This window comes from Eumetopias jubatus, unplaced genomic scaffold, assembly GCF_037043125.1.
Source record: "Eumetopias jubatus isolate StellerSeaLion01/CBP00866 unplaced genomic scaffold, mEumJub1_p1.0 scaffold_8, whole genome shotgun sequence".
NCBI lineage: Eukaryota > Metazoa > Chordata > Mammalia > Carnivora > Otariidae > Eumetopias > Eumetopias jubatus.
Genome location: NW_028274814.1, coordinates 48,133,350 through 48,151,482, shown reverse-complemented (window position 1 = coordinate 48,151,482; position 18,133 = coordinate 48,133,350). Strand labels below are relative to the sequence as shown.

General features: G+C 37.4%; 1 protein-coding gene and 1 pseudogene across 3 annotated transcripts; one reads left to right on the top strand and one right to left on the bottom strand.

Moving 5' to 3' along the window:
- Positions 1–2,160: 2,160 nt before the first annotated feature.
- LOC114221659 (small ribosomal subunit protein uS10 pseudogene) lies at positions 2,161–2,457 on the bottom strand (annotated as a pseudogene).
- Positions 2,458–4,170: 1,713 nt separating this feature from the next.
- Positions 4,171–12,556, top strand: MAGOHB (mago homolog B, exon junction complex subunit). Of its 3 annotated transcripts, none has more exons than XM_028119757.2 (5): positions 4,171–4,323; positions 7,125–7,183; positions 7,910–8,020; positions 9,992–10,074; positions 12,209–12,556. In XM_028119757.2, the coding sequence occupies exons 1-5, from the start codon at positions 4,230–4,232 to the stop codon at positions 12,306–12,308; spliced, it is 447 nt and encodes a 148-aa protein (XP_027975558.1). In that variant the 5' UTR covers positions 4,171–4,229; the 3' UTR covers positions 12,309–12,556. The 3 variants fall into 3 exon arrangements, with proteins under 3 accessions (XP_027975558.1, XP_087882046.1, XP_027975559.1); XM_088025920.1 differs by having other exon boundaries at positions 4,241–4,323; positions 7,081–7,183; XM_028119758.2 differs by lacking the exon at positions 4,171–4,323 and adding an exon at positions 4,326–4,375.
- The last annotated feature ends 5,577 nt before the right edge of the window (positions 12,557–18,133 follow it).

Sequence of the window (18,133 nt, the reverse complement as noted above, 5' to 3'; positions counted from 1 at the left end):
GTCAGAGGCTTAACTGACTGAGCTACTCAGGTGCCCCAAGAAGTCTATTTTAGAAGAGAGAAGAGAAAGGTGGGTGGATGGCATAAAGGCTGAAACAAACCATCTCATTCTGACATTAAAATTTTTTTAATTACCTTAGAATGTTGATTTAGATTATATAACATTCTTGGTTTATTACTCTGACCCATTTAATGGAATGAGATAGCCCTGGCAGCTTTTGTTCTGTAAATACAAATTCAAACTATTTAAAAGCTACTGATAAAATAAAGAAAACAAATGAAAACAACAACAAAAACCTATCTTCTCCAGCGTTTATCTCAGGAAATTGAGGACATATTTCTGAAAATTTTAAGTAGGAATGATTTGATAATTTTAAATAGTGAGGTAAAAGGCAAAAGAAAAGTGTGAGGACAGAGCAGACTTGAGAGACCAAAAGAAGAAAGAATTTTTGATGTAGGAAAAATCAGAACATTTTAAAAGATTAAATTAATACTTCTAAGAAATAATCATCTCTGACTATAGCCCTCTGACTGGATTCATCACCGTGCAGCTGAGAGCAATAAACTTAAAATCTCAGGGGGAAAATCATTATTTTATCAATGAATATTATGTATTTGATTAAATCATTAAGTCTTAATTTCGCCTGGAGTTGGAAATAAAACGTGTATTTCTTTACTTCAGAAGGATATTTTAAAGCTAACACAGATTAGGTTGCATTAGCAAAGGCAGAAATAGTACTTTATTTGGCTTCATTTAAGATGCCCAAACATTTGTTTTCATAAATAAACTGGTGATACTGGGAAGTATGCTCTAATTTGAACTCTACAGCAACTGAGATTGAGATTTCTCAGTGTCTGAAAAATATTTTCACTATTTCCAGCCCAAGTAAAAGTGTATGAAGTGGTTCTTATATAACTTCACTGTCCAACACAAGTAGCCAATAGACACACGTGGCTATTTAAATATTAGTTTAAATTCATACAAATGAAATAATATTTAAACAGAAAAACTTCAGTTCCTGGTCTCGCCAGCCACATTTCAAGTGCTCAAGAGCCGTTCAGAACATTTCCACATCTCTGTTGTATAACATCCAAGAAGACCACAAAACACAAATGCTTTATCACTCTGCAATCCTTATCAGATACAAGAGATAGTGAGGCTCTTTTCATATATAAAGGATTAAGTACATATATTTCCACATTTCCTCTTAAAGACAGGGTTAGAGAGGATTAGTCTTTAACTCAGAAGTCTTTTTAGGGAATAAAGACAATCATTGGCCTATAGATAAAGATCTCAACACTATGCATTCCACATGCACTACTTATATTGTATTAAATTCTGGTACCTGTAGCTCTCTTATGTAAGCATGAAGATGAACACTGGTATGTGTGCCAAAAATCTAGAGGATGTGCACTAGGGAATCTAAAGATATTGAATGAGGCTCCCTGCAAAAAACAAACCAAATGGATTACTGCTTATATTTTCAGAGCCACTATGGGATATTGTGGTCAAATTTCTGTGGGTTATTCTTGTAGTAAGTACACTGACCAACTCATCTCTGTTTGCCTGGGACTTTGCAGGCTTTAAAACCAAAAGTTCCACATCCCAGGAAACTCCCCAGTCCTGTTCAAACTGGAACAGTTAGTCACCTTAGTGGTAAGGGATAGTGCTTTATGTCTCTTGTATATTTTCCATAATGGCAGTATATATAGGAACTGAACCATCTTTCTATATTAACATTTATACAATGGTTAATATAGATATCTATACTGACAGTTATATAAGTGTTAATATAGACTCAACATAATCTGGCACAGTCTGCCTTTCTAGTTATTCTACTTGCATGAACCTTATCTTCTAACTATAGTGAATTTCTTCGCTTTCCCAAATCACATACTTTCATACCAACCACTGTGTCTTTGCTCAGGCTGTTTTCTGCCTGGAATTCTTTCTCTCCCTCTGAACATATACTGAACTTACTCAACTTGATCAGATTCAAATTGTACCTCTTGTCACAATACTTCCCTGATACTTCCCTTTCTTCAGTTTCCCCTACTCCCCAGTAAAATGACTTGCTTCTTCTGCTGTGCTACCAGCATTTAAAAATTTTCTTTCCCCTTTTTTTAAACAACTGATAATCAATTTATTAAAAAGGTTGATTTAAGCATCTGCAATGGTGACTTCAACCTCACCTCCTAGCTCAATAGTGATGGAAGTAATCTGCTTAACAATTTCAGAAGGACTGTGTAAATCAATGAGTAGCTTGTGGGTCCAAGGAGTTTTTCTTGTAGTGATTCTCAAAGCCTTGGTAGGCATCTGAACTAGTCCTTTGACTTTGAGATTCTTTTCCTTTGTGCCTCTGATCAAGTCAGCACATACCTTCTCCAAAGATTTTACCTTGTGGCTGGTTCTAGTTCGGTGAATCGCTGGTTCCATGGGTGTCTTCCTGGTGTCTTTAAAAAGTCATGGCTGCAGTGCGGCTTCCTGACTGACTTGTTCCTCTGCGAGAGTGAACACTGGTGAGTCAAGAGCGGAAGCAGGGCATCCAAAGCTCCATTATTGCTGTGACTGCATCTTCCTCAATGAACGAATAAAAAGAAAGAATAAAAATATTCTTTCTTGTAAGGTTTGCTTCCTTGTGTTAATATTTATCTACTGTTTGCTTTCTTCTCTGGACTAAAAGTGTAAAGGGCTCTAAAATTATCACCAGTGTCCATCCATTTCTGGCACATAATTTTAATAACGCCTGTTAAAATCATTGTTTTATAAATTTTAAAGCTTATTATACATTTATTATCTCATTTGATCTTCTCAACAATTCCTGAGCTTCGCAAAGTTGATTGTAGGATATTCATTTGGCTGGTGAACAAACAGGCATAGACAGTGACTAAATAACCACGGTTAGTAGAGGTAAGTGATGGGAATGAATCCCAGGTCTTCTGACTGCCACTCTTTCTTCTAAATCCTGCTGAAGGTTAAAGGTCACCCAACAGAATTACTCTGTTGGTAAAAACAGGGTGATCAATAATATTTCAAAAGTAAACTTTGTATAAAAGTTCACCTTGTCCTTCTACCTCCTTCAAAACCCATTCCAGGGCGCCTGGGTGGTTCAGTTGGTTAAGGGACTGCTTTCGGCTCAGGTCGTGATCCTGGAGTCCCGGAATCGAGTCCCTCATCGGGCTCCCTGCTCAGCGGGGAGTCTGCTTCTCCCTCTGACCTTACCCCCTCTCGTGCTCTCTCTCTCATTCTCTCTCAAATAAATAAATAAAATCTTTAAAAAAAAAAACATTCCACATTGCAGCATTCCTTCATCTCCCCAACTTAATTCTTTCTGATAAGAAAGGTGGGCTGGGGCGCCTGAGTGGCTCAGTCGGTTGGGCCTCTCCCTTCCGCTCAGGTCATTATCCGGGAGTCCCTAATGGAGCCCCACATAGGGCTCCCTGATCAGCGGGAAGTCGGCTTCTCCCTCTGCCCCTCCCTCTGCTCATACTCTCCCTCAAATAAATAAAATCTTTAAAAAGAAAAAAAAAAAAAAGAAACGTGGGCTAAACCATTTGATCTTAAGTCAAACTGCCGAAACTCCATAGGCTACTAAGATTAACCCTTACTGAATGATGAAAGTTTTACCGTGACTATCAGAGATCTTTCGTTTCAATGTGCTTTTTAAACTTCAGACCTCTCTTCTGATGGATTCTTTCTACTTCGTCTCTATTCTGGGCTTCTAGCTGCCGGATAACCAGCAGTCATTGTCCAGAGGGCAAAGCTCCGGTTAGGAATCTAACCGGAGCAAAGAGAGGTAAGCCCGCTCTACCATTCTGATTCTGGGCTTTATCTTTCTCATTCCACCAGTCAGAGGGGAATAATACCACACCCACCTCGTGAGGACAGGATGCCGCGAGAATTAGAGACCCGAAAAGTAAAAGCGACTTGCAAACCTTAATTCTAAACCCATAAAAAATGCGTTCACATTTTCCACACTTCTGTGTTTTGCTAATATAATCTTATCCACTTAATTTTGGGGAAAAAAATGTTCTTCAACCCTAGTAAAGTTCCTTTCGCCCCGGCGCCTCTGAGACTCTGGAACGAGAGTCGGCCTTCCCGCTTTCCTTTGGTGACCTGGGACCGGAAAGGCGCGCTCGCAGTGACGCATTTATCCCGGGCGATGACGTCGCTACCAGGCGCCCGGCGGCACGTTGGCCAGGCCTTGGGCTGGCTTCAGGGGGACAAAAATGGCTATGGCCAGCGATTTCTACCTGCGCTACTACGTAGGGCACAAGGGCAAGTTTGGACACGAGTTTCTGGAGTTCGAGTTTCGGCCAGACGGTGAGCAGAGGAGCGGCGCCGCCGCCGCAGCTTAGCTCGGTGCGCGGCTAGGGTAAGCGGGGTGGAGAGGACGCGGAGGAGGCGGAGTGGGGTGATTCCGCTTCAGTGGGCTTGCAAGTATATATTGGGGACTGAGGTCACTGCTGGAGTCGAAGTAAATCCGAACCGACGACTATCAGAAGCACAAAGTGGATCTGTGAATAAAAGAAAATTAATGGGTGTAAGTTAACTCGGAAAATCTGATCCTGCCAGATACTGAAAACTTGAACACAGGGTAATCAGAATCTTCAGAGTAGGTCTCATCCCTTTTCCTAGACACGTGGCCTTACATACAGCGCCTAAATGAATACAATGGTTGAACCGGGGAGTGCGAAAATTACCGGTCACCGGAAGATTTTAAGCATCCATTGGACAACCGCGTGATGGGATGTTCTTTAAAATGTTCAAGGATGACGTCAAGTGAACTAGATGGCTTCCGGTGCGCTGAACTGAAGAAGGGAGCTCCACGTGTAGGAAAATGGGTGTAGTAATTATGTGTTTTGGGTGCTTAAATATAGTTGTTGTTCCCTATAGGATGCATTAAGAATAAAAAGGGAGGAATGGTTAGGAGTCAAGGAAAGCTTCCTAGAGAAGGTAACAGTTGAAATTGTAGTTGGTGCGCAGGGCTGCTCTGGGTTTCCCAAACAGACCAGATTGGAGGCTCACCAATGACAAAATCCAAAGGCAGAGAATCTACTGGTGGTGAGACAAGAAAGGAATTTATTTCAGAGAGGCCAGCACCGGGAAGACAGTGGACTAGCATCTCAAAGACTGTCTCCAAAATGCCAACAATACTTGCCAAAAAAATGTGGGGCGAAGGTGGGTTTGAGATCATAATAATGTGGGTAGCCAAAGTTCTCTTTCAAGATGAGTCTTGAAATGAGAATAGGTATTTTCTTGGCCTCTGAGGGGGAAAAAAACCATTCAGACTGCTGAAAACAGCATGAGCAAAGGGTGAGGTGGGACTGTCTGCTGCCCTGTAGGTGCAGCATATTCTATCATTTGAGAGTCCTGATTCTCTTCAGAGAGTTACTGTATACTGAACTCTGCTTAGAACAAGGATGGTCCACCTGCATAGACTTTTGTTTGAATGCATGTTATGTGCAAGGCAACATGTAAATACCAAAATTGAGGGTACAATAATGAGTAAGTATCTTTAATTTCTCTGAAGGAATTATGTCTTGGTGGGTGACACAGACATGAAACTAGCCATAAAACAGTGTGGATGTTAAGTGGTGTATTATGCTTTGGACAAAGTTATGTGAGAGTGAAAAAAAAAAGTGGAGAAGCATCACATATTAGGAAAAGGAAGAGTATCAGACGTTTAAGGAAGAACTCAAGGTAGCTACAGCCTTGCAGTTCAGAAACCTTAATCACTTTATTTTCCCTTGTTCTCCCCATGTCTCTTTTAAATTTAGCTAAGGAGCCAAATTTATCTGAATTTTCCATCTATTCTTTTCTTAGGTGATACTCTTTTTAGTGCCTTTGCCTTTGAACAGCTTTCAGCTTGCCTATATCATGTTTAGCCAGTCACATAAATTAAGTAGTCTGATATTATCATGGAGAGTTCATGCTAGAACAGTGACTCTCATCTGGTTATCTGCCACCACACCATTCCACATATTTCCTTCAGTAGTGAGGGGGTCACCTCATTAGGAAAACCTATCATTTCAGAGATCAGGACCACATTACATTTGTGTCTGAGCAACTGACCATAGCCATGATGAGAAGCATGCATCAGGGAGTACAAAAGTCATGATGGATTAAAATTAAATATAGGTCAGCTAACAAACTGACCAACTTTTATCTAGAAGCAGTACATAGTTTGTATGCATCTTAGTCACAGTGCTAAAATAGTAGCATTGCCATATTGTGTACATATATTAATTTGAGGGAAATAATTAAAAGAACATTTTGGAGTATTGGGGAAAGCATGAGTATTGGAAGAAGGTAGACCTAGAAATGAATCTTTTTGACCCTGGGCAAGTTACTTAACTCTGTTCTCTCAAGTATAAATAGATGAGAGAACAAAACCTATTAAGTATTGTTTTACCAATTAGGTTAAATTTTCTGGGTAAATCACTTAGGGCCAATACAGATATATAACATAGGCTTTAAAAATAAATGTTAGTTCCTTTTTCAGATTCCCTGTCTAGTTCATGACATAGCTTAAGCAAATGAGCCTTAAGAATGACCCTTCTAGGGGAAGAATGAAGGGGGGAAATCGGAGGGGGGAGATGAACCATGAGAGACGATGGACTCTGAAAAACAAACTGAGGGTTCTAGAGGGGAGGGGGGTGGGAGGATGGGTTAGCCTGGTGATGGGTATTAAAGAGGGCACGTTCTGCGTGGAGCACTGGGTGTTATGCACAAACAATGAATCATGGAACACTGCATCCAAAACTAATGATGTAATGTATGGTAATTAACATAACCTAAAAAAAAAAAGAATGACCCTCCTATTATATTGAATTATATTGAAAACATGAAATATTTAAAAATTATGTTGAATAAAAATTCAACTATTGAAGGTGTGAAAGTTTTGAAAATGACTGGCTTCAACTTTAGCCAAATTTTACCAACAAATATTTGAGTGTTTACAGGTCTAGCATTGATCTTATGCTAAAAGGGTGGAAATATTAATAAAAGTAGTAGTATAAAATGGTCTGTACCTTTGAAATTGCTTACAATGTCATTTCTTTTTAATTTTTTTTTTAGTGGTTTTTGCTGTTATAGATTGAATTTTTTTCCACTCCCCACAGGAAAGCTTAGATATGCCAACAACAGCAATTACAAAAATGATGTCATGATCAGAAAGGAGGTAAGTTCTTTTCAAATGTCTAATTTTTTACATTTAGACCATTTTCTTCATGTCTTTTTTTGAATTTACAAAAGTACATCTAAGGCAGTATTGCTGTAAAGAAGCCAATTTAGAGATTGAAAAAGGAGTCTATTTAAATAGATTTAAATGTAGCATGTGTAACAGCCAAAGAAGTAATCTGATCATATTAAGTTGTAGTTCCACCTTTGAACATATAATTTCATTCATTTCATAATTAGTTTTGTCTTTTTATCCCATTCCCTATTTAAACTAATTGATAGTCAAGATTTAAATACAGTATTTTACAGAATTTTAAATGAAAAGCTCAAAAGTTAAGGATAAGAAAAAGGTCAAAGCAGTGACTGTGATGTCTACTTGTATTTGTCTCTGTTCACCTCACAGATTTTCTGTTATCATTCTTAACCACTCAGAGGTATTTGAGTCCCGTGTTAAAAGGCAGTATCCAGGGTTTTAAAAGGGGGCTAGTGTAAGTTATCTTTTTTTTTTTTTTAATTTGGAAACAAATACATATTAAAGGAAAGGGCGAGAGAGTTAAAATCATAAGGGTGAGTGATTATCTCCCATCTTGTACTTTTAGGATCAGTATTAGATTCTTCTGTGATATTCTCTTTGAATATTTAGGGTTTGTAACTTCATATTATCATTTCATTCTGAGTTGTGGGAAGTAATAGACATTGTGGAATTTTTATTGTAACTTGTTTTCAGGCTTACGTGCACAAGAGTGTAATGGAGGAACTGAAGAGGATTATTGACGACAGTGAAATTACAAAAGAAGATGATGCATTGTGGCCTCCCCCTGACAGAGTTGGCCGACAGGTTCGTATTCAGTGGTTCTTTACATGCATACTTGTTAGAAATTGGTGATATAATTGTTATGTTTCTCCATATTTACTTAGCATAGATCCCCCTCGATTCTTTGGTTTTCCATTTAGTAGGTACCCGGTAAATAATTTTATTTCACTTAGTTTCATTTTCTGTTCTACCTCTGAGTAGTAAAGGAGTCAGTGCAGAGCTCTAAACTTAGACATCTTTCTGACCAGTCTTCTCTGTAGCCTCACTGGTTAAAGTTAGGATGTTTTCACACTGTTATGGATAATTGCTGTTGTATATTAATTACTTCTGTTAAGAATAAGTACAGTGTTTGTGAAATTCAAGAGAAGATTCTTATTGATTGTAAAATTCACTTTCTTCATTTTTATAACTTTGAGAACTCTTATTTGCACCCTTATGCCCAAAAGAGGGATTTGATTGGTTTCTTTGTTCAAAGTGATCATTGCTTTTGCCTCTTATTCCCTTCAGAGTAATTAATGTTTCTCAAAGGGCTTCTGGAGAAGTTTGAAGGCTTAGTTTCACTCTGTAGAAAGACAGTTTGGGCTTTTTCAACTCTTGAAGAAATGAAATACAACTCCTGGAGGAAGAAACACTTAATTTCACTTTTGTATATTCCTGAGAATTACACTTTATATCCCCTTTTTTGACTAAAAGAAAATGTGGAGAAGTCAAATAGATGCTGACATTCTGTAGCAGTCATTTAACTCTTCTATTTAAAGAAGTATTTAGGAAAGCAAAGGTAATAGTTAACAGTATTTATGTTACACATTGTAAATACTTTTAACAAGTAAATTTAAATCTCGGTTTGTTTTATGCTGTAGGTACCTACGTACTAAAAAACAGACACTACAACAGGAAACCTTTTATCTCTTTTAGACTCAGGGAGAACCCAGTATTTTCATCTACCAACTTGATGATGTATTTATATGTTTTGGTTAGTGGGGAGGGGTAGGCATATTCCAGAAATCATCTATTGGATCTTTTAAGTCAAAGATTTTATGATCGTTTGAGAGCCTTAGTTCTCCATTTTTGTGCGTGCCAAAAACTGTGCATAATTAGGTCCCATAATGAAATACAGAGCTAAGACCATCTTTAATGGCATTTGTTATTTAACCTTATAAATCACTACACACATAGCCTCGTGATTATTGGTTTTAGATTTGCAGATAAAATCTAGAGAACAATTTCTACAATAATTATGGCACGCTAAGAATGTTGTATTTGTTTTAGTAGGTCTTAATTTTCAATGCTTTGTGAAGTCAAACCACAATGAGTCTTTCAGTCTTAATAGCCGAGGACTCAAATATCAATACCTTCACTTCTTGTGATTGTATATACATCAATGTTTTTTGCCTATGCTTTATGAGTCTTGTATTTTGTATTTGTAAAATACCCTGAGAAGGGTGTTTTAGGGATTACAGAGTATGTTTGTAAAGTCCCTAGCAGTAGGGCCTCATACATAGTAGATGCCCAAATGGTGCTATTAGTATTGTGCATTTTACTTATAAAGCCTGGTAGAAAGGTTAAATGTGCTTGTATTTATTTATGAAAAATAGGTTTATACCCATATTTATAGCATTGTGCTTCAAAGTTATGTCTTTAGTTTTTACTGACATAAGAAATGTTTATGTGTACTCTTACATATATCGTTCATATTTATAGTATCTTATTTATGAGATCTCTGGAAAGCAATTCTTGGTTGATCCTAAATTTGGGGACTCCTGAGCAGTTGATGAGGTTTTTATTTTACAAACATAGTGTATGTCTGTCAGATCAAGTTTCTTTTCCTTTTTCTTTTCCTTTTCCTTTTCTTTTTTCTTTTTTTCTTTTTCCTTCTTCTCCTCTATGACTGCTAGAAAACTTGCAGCTAAATTGGGACCTCTTGGTAACAAGAATACCAATACCTCTGAGGCGGAGTTTTATATTAACTACATTAATCTATTTTATTTTTTTCAGGAGCTTGAAATTGTAATTGGAGATGAACATATTTCTTTTACAACATCGAAAATAGGTTCTCTTATTGATGTAAATCAGTCAAAGTAAGTATGCTGAAGTATTTTAACTAAATTGACGTAGTTTAGGGATGTCTGGGTGGCTCAGTCAGTTAAGCGTCTGTCTTCGACTCAGGTCATGATCCCAGGGTCCTGGGATTGAGTCCTGCATCGGGCTCCCTGCTCAGCGGGGAGCCCGCTTCTCCCTCTACCTCCTGCTCCGCCTGCCTGTACTCTCTCTCTGACAAATAAATAAAATCTAAAAAATTTAAAAAAAATTGACATAATTTATGTGAGAGGGTCATTTTAGAACAATCGCCAGTTTATTAGGATTATTTCAGCGGCAATTTATTGGTTTATTCTGCAGATATAATTCTGACTTTTATGTCATTGAAGACTTGCTGTCAAATATTTAGCAGTGTATTTTTCTGATTGTCAAACAAATCTTAATCTGACCATATGCATAACAGCAACCAAATTTTAAAAGCTATTTTTGGTAAAAATCTGGATAGAGTTTCATAAAACTTAAAAGAAATCCTCATTGGATTATATCAGCCTCATTAGCCTAATACCACATCATTCTCCTCCTTGAGTTTAATATTTGAAAGAAATTGAAGAAAGTCAGTATAACTTAAGTATGGCTTTAGCTTCCTCTGTCTTCCCAAGTTTGTCTCCTCTGGGCCTTTGTAGGATATAGTATTGTTTTTGTCCAAAAAATTTCCATGCTTCTGCTTCTTTTCTCTCTTATGCCTCAGAATGTTTTCTTAGTGTTTTTTCTTCTATTACCCTAACTTGTAAGAACTTAACTTGTTTGCTTTTCTGGTTTGAATATGAACTCCATGAGAATCTTGCTGTGTCACCAAAGTTAGCACAGTGGCCTGGCACACAAGAAGTGCTTTGTAAATATTTATTAGAGGAAGGGAGAAAGGAATGAATGCATAGTAACTATTGGATACAAAAGGCTACATTCATAAAGACCAATCAGATACTTTTGAACTATCAAGTTGATTTTTCCACCGTTGATGAGGATGTGGCGTTCATACCCTAAGTAGGATTTTAAATTGGTACAGTGTTTTTTGGAAAACAGTTTGATAATTATGCATCAAAAGCTGCTAACATTTTATTTTTTTAATTTTTTATTTTTATTTAAATTCAATCAGTTAACATATAATATATTGTTAGTTTCAGAGGTAGAGGTCAGTGATTCATCAGTTTTATATAATACCCAGTGTTCATTACATCATGAAACTAACATTTTAAATTCATGGTTGCTGGAGGGGAGGGGGCTGAGGGGATGGGGTAACTGGGTGATGGACGTTAGAGAGGGTTGTAATGAGCACTGGATATTACATAACATTGATGAATCAGTCCTGTACCCCTGAAACAAATAATACATTATATGTTAATTAACTAAATTAAAAAATAAAAATAAACAAATTCATCTTTGACTTAGTGATTTCATTTCTGAGCATCTATTTTAGGGAAATACTCTCAAATAATGAAAACGCTGTATTATCCATGAAGATGGTCATTGAAGTCTTTTTTTTTTTAAGATTTTTTTATTTATTTGAGAGAGAGAGATACAGCGAGAGAGGGAACACAAGCAGGGGGAGTGGGAGAGGGAGAAGCAGGCCTCCTGCCAAGCAGGGAGCCTGATGCAGGGCTCGATCCCAGGACCCTGAGATCATGACCCAAGCCAAAGGCAGACGCTTAACGACTGAGCCACCCAGGCGCCCGGTCATTGAAGTCTTATAATTGGCGAGAAATCCAAATGTTTAACAAAGAGAGTTTTGATAATTCACAAATGAAGGAAAAAGTAATATTAAAAAGGGCACAGGGAATGATTTTAGTTACGAAAATAGGGAAACCAAAATATTTATAGTTATCCTGGGAGGAGTGACATTTTATAGTATTAGGAGTATTATTTTTTTCTGTCTTTGTAATTTTATCTGCCTTCTATGTTCTTATTATGTATAGCTATTTCTTTTATAAGAAAATAAACACCTTAAATATGAAATGAATTTTGTAGAAAAGACAGAGATGGTAATCAGTATGTTCACTTTAGTTGCAGCAAATCCATTCTCCTGAATTCCTTTGTTTTGTTTTGTTTTGGGAATTAACTTTAAAATTATGTGTTTCATCTTAGGAACAAAAAAGTAACTTTTACCTTTTTAAATTTTAGGGATCCTGAAGGCCTTCGAGTATTTTACTATTTGGTACAGGACCTGAAATGTTTAGTTTTTAGTCTTATTGGATTACATTTCAAGATTAAACCAATCTAAATTGTATGTTTTTGAAGCTGTTTTTATATTTAATTAAGGGATGGGTTTGTCATTTACGCTATTGGGATTTTTATAAATGTGAAGTTTTTTTTTTTTGTATGCCAACTAAAAATAAGGAAATACATAAGCAGGCTTACTGATTATTCTCACTTGGGTCCAAGTGGTCTGGACAGTCCTCATGCATGAAATATGTAAATAAAAGCAATCGTTTGTTGAGAGTTTGCTCTAATAAAACATACCAAAGCCTGGATGGAGAGTGGGTTTTTTGTTTTTGTTCTTTTTTTCAGAAGGCTAAGTCTCTTTATTCACTTTAAGATAATAAAGAATTGTTCTAGTAGGTACATCCTGTAGCAGAAGTTCTTTCAGGCAGAAGAATGCTGCCAGATTTTCATCCATTAAAGGCAATTGCAGATCTCTCCTTATTTCTTCCATACCTAATGGGACGTAATTTTTGGTGCCTATAGAAGTTGTTTACAGAAGGTTCTGGATTTTTCACATGTATCCCAAACCCCTCAGAATTATTAAAGTTTAAATATTTTTGGTGTAATCAGTAATTGCCTAAAGGGTTACAAGAGTCAAGTCAGCACCCCAGGTCAAACACATCTTCTGTTATGCCCTTACTCCTTATTTCACAGTAGATTTTTGTCAATAAGATATTTCAGAATATATTTTGTGTTTCTGTAGGAACTAAATGAGTTCTCAGCATTACAAGTTATTTAAAATTGAGGCTTTAATGCGTGTGTGTGTATTCTAACTATTAATGAGCATAGGTTTAACTCATGATTCTCAGTCCTGCAACCTCTTTCTGATATACTTGATCTTTCATTACTTCCCTGTTAGTAACTATGCCCCTGGTATTGTTAATCCTCCATCTGAACCCCCACTCTTTAAAAGTGTGCAGTCCTGGTAGTGATAATTCACTCCCCCTTGGGACAGTCAGAACTGACCTTATTGGGAAGAATTGGTCTCTGAAGTTTGCCAGTATTCCTGAGCTTGGTTCTAGAGTGGTTCTGGCCAGTAAATTTCTTTGAGATAATAGAGACGTTATATCTCTGTAGTCCAATAAGGTAGTCACTAGGTACTATACGTGGCAACTTAAGTATTTGAGATGTGGCTAGTATAACGGAATTTATAGTTCTATTAAACTTTCTTCAAATTTTATTATGAAGAATTTCAAGCATAGAAATTGTTACAAGAATTGTAAAATGAATATCCATCTGCCAATTCAGATTCTATAAGGAATAATTTTTTACGGAAGTAAGTCTATTCTAAATCATGTCCTGTTGATTTTTCATGTAAGAATAAAATGGTATATTGCTGTCAACAAACCATTTTTTTTTTTAGTGCTATTTAATTTTGATTAAATGTAGATAGCCAGTGTGCCTTGTAGCTACCCTTTGGATATTGTAGCTCTAGAGCATGTCTTGGCAGCGTGTTTGCCATGGAGTCCTGTCTGGTCTTTCACATTATATAAATAATCCATGGCCATCCTCCAGGTTTGTCCTGAAAAGTCACCTGATCTCCACTGTGCAAGACTCTACTGTTATCACCTCCAGGTCTCTTAACGATAATAAACATTTCTGTTCAAGTTGTAGACCTTGATGGATATGCATTGTCAAATCATGTATTTTCTTATACTTAGATGTCAACCTCAAGGAGAAAGGGAGAAATGATTGCTCTTTTAATTTGTGGGCCCACAATTTTTGTTTGCTCCTCAATATTCTGTGGCTCCTGAGTAAGACATTGAGTAAGATGATCAAGATGGAGCAAAGTTGGGAGAAATGGTTCTTCGATTTAACATGTTAACTCCTTGTCATCATTCTCCGACTTCCCTCTTGTGCTGACTTGTTATGCTCTGTCCCCACCATCTACTGAGTTTCTCACATTCAAACCAAGATTGGAGGCTACATCATTAGGATAAATATTTTATATTGTTTATACTTTCTTATACCTTGTTTGAACTGCTTCTTCCTAGATTGTAAGCTGCTGGTGGACAATGATCACTAACAATTAAATTTTGTATAATACTAGTTTTATATGAAACTGGAATGTTAATAGCACTCAGGTCAGCAGATACATGTTCCCTTCCCTTCCTCCCCATAATAAAGAGTCCTCTTGCAATAATCAAAACTTATTTTCCAAGTATTGGTTCTGTGCCCCATCCTTCCTTTGGCCCTTTTATGGGATGGAGTGTTGCTTCCCAGCATCTAGCACAATATTTTCCACAGAGTAGATGCTTTGTAAAAGTTTATTGAGGTGGTTGTCTTTTGTACTTAACTGCCATCAGATTATTTTGTCTTTGTAACTTAGTCCGAAGGGGAAGAGATTCATTTCTGTAACTATGGAAAACTTTTCAGTTACCATGAGCTTTGCATATGCACATAGTCCTGCCACAGAGATGAATATTCAAACACTTTGGATAAGGATGTGTCTTTTGGATCACAGCTGTGATCCTAATTTCTCAAGTAGACACTTTAACTTTGCTCAACCAAAGCAATAGATAATGGCACAGCGAAAAGGAGTTTTTGAAATATGTGAGACCTGTGAACATGGGTTGTGCTGAAAGTTCAACTACTGATCCCTGATTTTTTTTTTTTTATTTTAAAGATTTCCTTGGGCGCAATTTTAGGTTCACAGAGAAGGGAGAGGAAGGGACAGAGATTTCCCATATACTCCAGCCCGCACACATGCATAGCCTCCTGTTACCAACATTTTCCACTAGAGTAGTACATTTGTTATATTTGATGAGCCTCCACTGACACATCATAATCACCCTAAAGCCCATAGTTTCCTTTTGGATTCACTCTTGGCAGTGTATATTCTATGGGTTTAAGCAAATGTATAATGATATATATCCATCATTATAGTATCAGCTAGTATTTTCACTACCCTAAAATTCCTGTGTGCTCCATCCAGTTTTCCCTACCCTCATCACTGACCCTTATCATCACTACTACTCTTTGTATTGTCTCCACAGTTTTTTCTTTCCATAATGTCATACAGTTGGAGTTATATAATATGTAGCCTTTTTAGATTGACTTCTTTTACTTCTTTCACTTACATATTTAAGGTTCCTTCATGTCTTTTCATGACTTGATAGCTCATTTCTTCTTAGCACTGAATAATATTCCATTGCTTGGGTGGGCCTCAGCTTATCCATTTATCTAGTGAAAGACACCTTGGTTGCTTCCAGGTTTTGGCGATTATAAATAAAGTTCCTATAAATATCTATGTGCAGGTTTTTGGGTGATCAAGTTTGTTGGTTATTTTAATAATTAGCTTCCTATCATTATATAGTAATGCACTAGAATAGAACATCCACAAAATTTAATAAAAAATAAACAACAAAGGTAAATGAATGATTTGAGGTTAAGTTCAGAGTCTGGAACTATGTGAGATGGTGGAGGGAACACTAACTGATACATCAGAATTCTTAATTATGCCCTTACTTTGCAGACCTATTTTCCTTTTCCACCTGTGAATAGACAGGTTACCTTTAATGGCAGAGAGCCCAAATAGCCCTCTAAAGTCCCTTTTTTGCCATAATTTTTTCAAGCTTACTTATTTCCTGAGATGGAGGTGGTCTTCTCATTTAGTTACTTAGAAATTGGAGGAAGGACGGGTACTGTTTGATAGACTGCTGGAAGGCAGTTGGACCCATATAAAGGATTTTACCTCTAGAGCATTAGAACAGATTTTATTGTAAAGACAAGAAGGACAAATGAGGTAACTAGTTAGGGGAACAAGAAACTTCAAAGGAGGTCTTTTCAGTTTTTGCAGCAAGAGCCAGAAAATGAGTATTGCTCAGTGTCATAAAGGTTAGGCATGAAGTCTAACTGTGGAGGTGGGAACCCGGCGAGGTGAGGTACTCTTCTCAGAGGGATGCAGACCATCCTTCTCTGGGAGCTGGTGGTTCCTCTAGATATCCTTCACTTTGGCCTACAAATGGAAGAACAGTATGTTGGTGTGAAATGATAAGCCATTGAGGTTTGAAGTTGTGACCAGAAAGCTTGAAGGTGTGACGAGAAGCTGTGAGCTAAGCTAGCTGACAAAGTAAATATGGTCAATAATGGTTGGTGTAAAATGTGTGGTTTCCCAAATGAACAGAGGCTTTACAGCAAAGCAGCCAGGAAGTAAATAAGTAAATGCTTTATATATTCATGTGTGTCTTGCACATAAGTGAATTTGGATGACAAAGTATAGGAACATTCAAAGTTCTTCAAATTTTTCATCTTTCTGTTTTATGAACCAGTGGTTGTTCAGATGAAGTTTGGTGCTTCCAGTGTTGTGCTGCTTTGATCAAAGGCCCATGCTAGGAGTTTCAGTTAGTCCCACCTGAAGTCAGTGCTGTTATTATCTTGTCTTCTCCTTTAAGAAGAAATTTACCTCTTCCAGAAATTAGAGCTTAGTAACAAACCAAATAACTTGAGCTTGGAGGGAGCTTCTACACAATTTGGCTTCCCCATCATTCATCTCAATTGCTTTTGTCTAAAACCGAAAAATCTAGATTTTATAGTCAATTCCTCTTTTATTTTAGAAAATCTAGTTTATTTATTATTTTTTTTATGTTCAATTAACCAGCATATAGTACGTCATAGGTTTTTGTTGTAGTGTTCAACGATTCATTAGTTGGGTATAACACCCAGTGCTCATCCCAACACGTGCCCTCCTTAATACGCATCACCTGGTCACCCTGTCCCCCCACCCCCTCCCTTATGTAACCCTCAGTTTGTTTCCCGGAGTCCAGAGTCTCTCATGGTTTGTCTCCCTCTCTGATTTCTTCCCATTCAGTTTTCCCTCCCTTCCCCTGTGGTCCTCTGCTCTATTCCTTATGTTCCATGTATGAGTGAAACCAGTTCCTCTGAACTTGAATCACCTTGTTCATCAAGTGCACATGTGGGCATCACGTCTCTTGTCTGTGCTGCAGTTACAATAAGGAACCAGACGGACGTGGTACTCAACTTACAGAGTGTATGTAGAGAGGACAGACAACTATGGTGGTTTAAAACTGTTCTGCACCTGTCTAGCCTGCATCATGAGAACTGACCACCTTTCACCAGCTCTAAGGATGTAAATCAAAACAGAATAAAGGCTCAGCATTACTAGTAAGTGCATGGACGGTAAGATGGTAATAACAAGATCCAAGGTCACAGAATGGAGGTGCAGTATGCTGCCACATGTTTCCAGCTCCTAAATATTAGCAATGTGCCCCCTGCCCTTCCCCACACCCTCTCTTCCAAGCATCTGCAGTCCAAACCTGACAGGTGAGGACAGAGAAACCAGCTCAGCCTCTCAGGATTTCTGCATTGCTGTCCTGGCTCTTCCACTGTTTATAGAACCTTGGGAGAGAGAGAGAGGAAAAAAATGAATATTTATGTATTTTGAAGTCTGAGAAATCCTATCTAGTGCTACTCTCACTGAATTCTTCCAAGCCTATGAAGTGAGTGATATTCTTATTGAACACATGAGGAAAAGGTTTTGAAGATTGGGAGTAGCTTGTTGACATTTTTATATCTAGGGAGGATTTGAACCTTGACCTCAAATAACAATGTTCAATATTTAATGAGCCTGATTTTAAACATGGGTCAAGAATTAGCAATAATGTATCTTTTGGCAAGTCAATTAACTTAACAGTTTCCTCATGTGTAAAATGGGGGCAATATTAAATGGCTATCAGCGTTGGGAGGGTTTGATATGGTTATACATATAGTGGGTCTTTCAATAAATGACAGTGTCTCTCTCTGCCACCTCTTTGATCACCTTTAATACTTCTCCCACCCTTGCTCCCTATGTTCTTTCAGCAGAGGTTGGTTGGTTGGTTGGTT

What these genes read in the sequence shown, in the direction of transcription:
- MAGOHB (XM_028119757.2), top strand. Translation starts at nt 4,230, where the DNA reads ATGGCTATGGCCAGCGATTTCTACCTGCGCTACTACGTAGGGCACAAG. An exon ending in GTTCGAGTTTCGGCCAGACG is followed by an intron (nt 4,324 to 7,124) that starts GTGAGCAGAGGA and finishes CACTCCCCACAG; the next exon opens with GAAAGCTTAGATATGCCAAC. An exon ending in CTGACAGAGTTGGCCGACAG is followed by an intron (nt 8,021 to 9,991) that starts GTTCGTATTCAG and finishes TATTTTTTTCAG; the next exon opens with GAGCTTGAAATTGTAATTGG.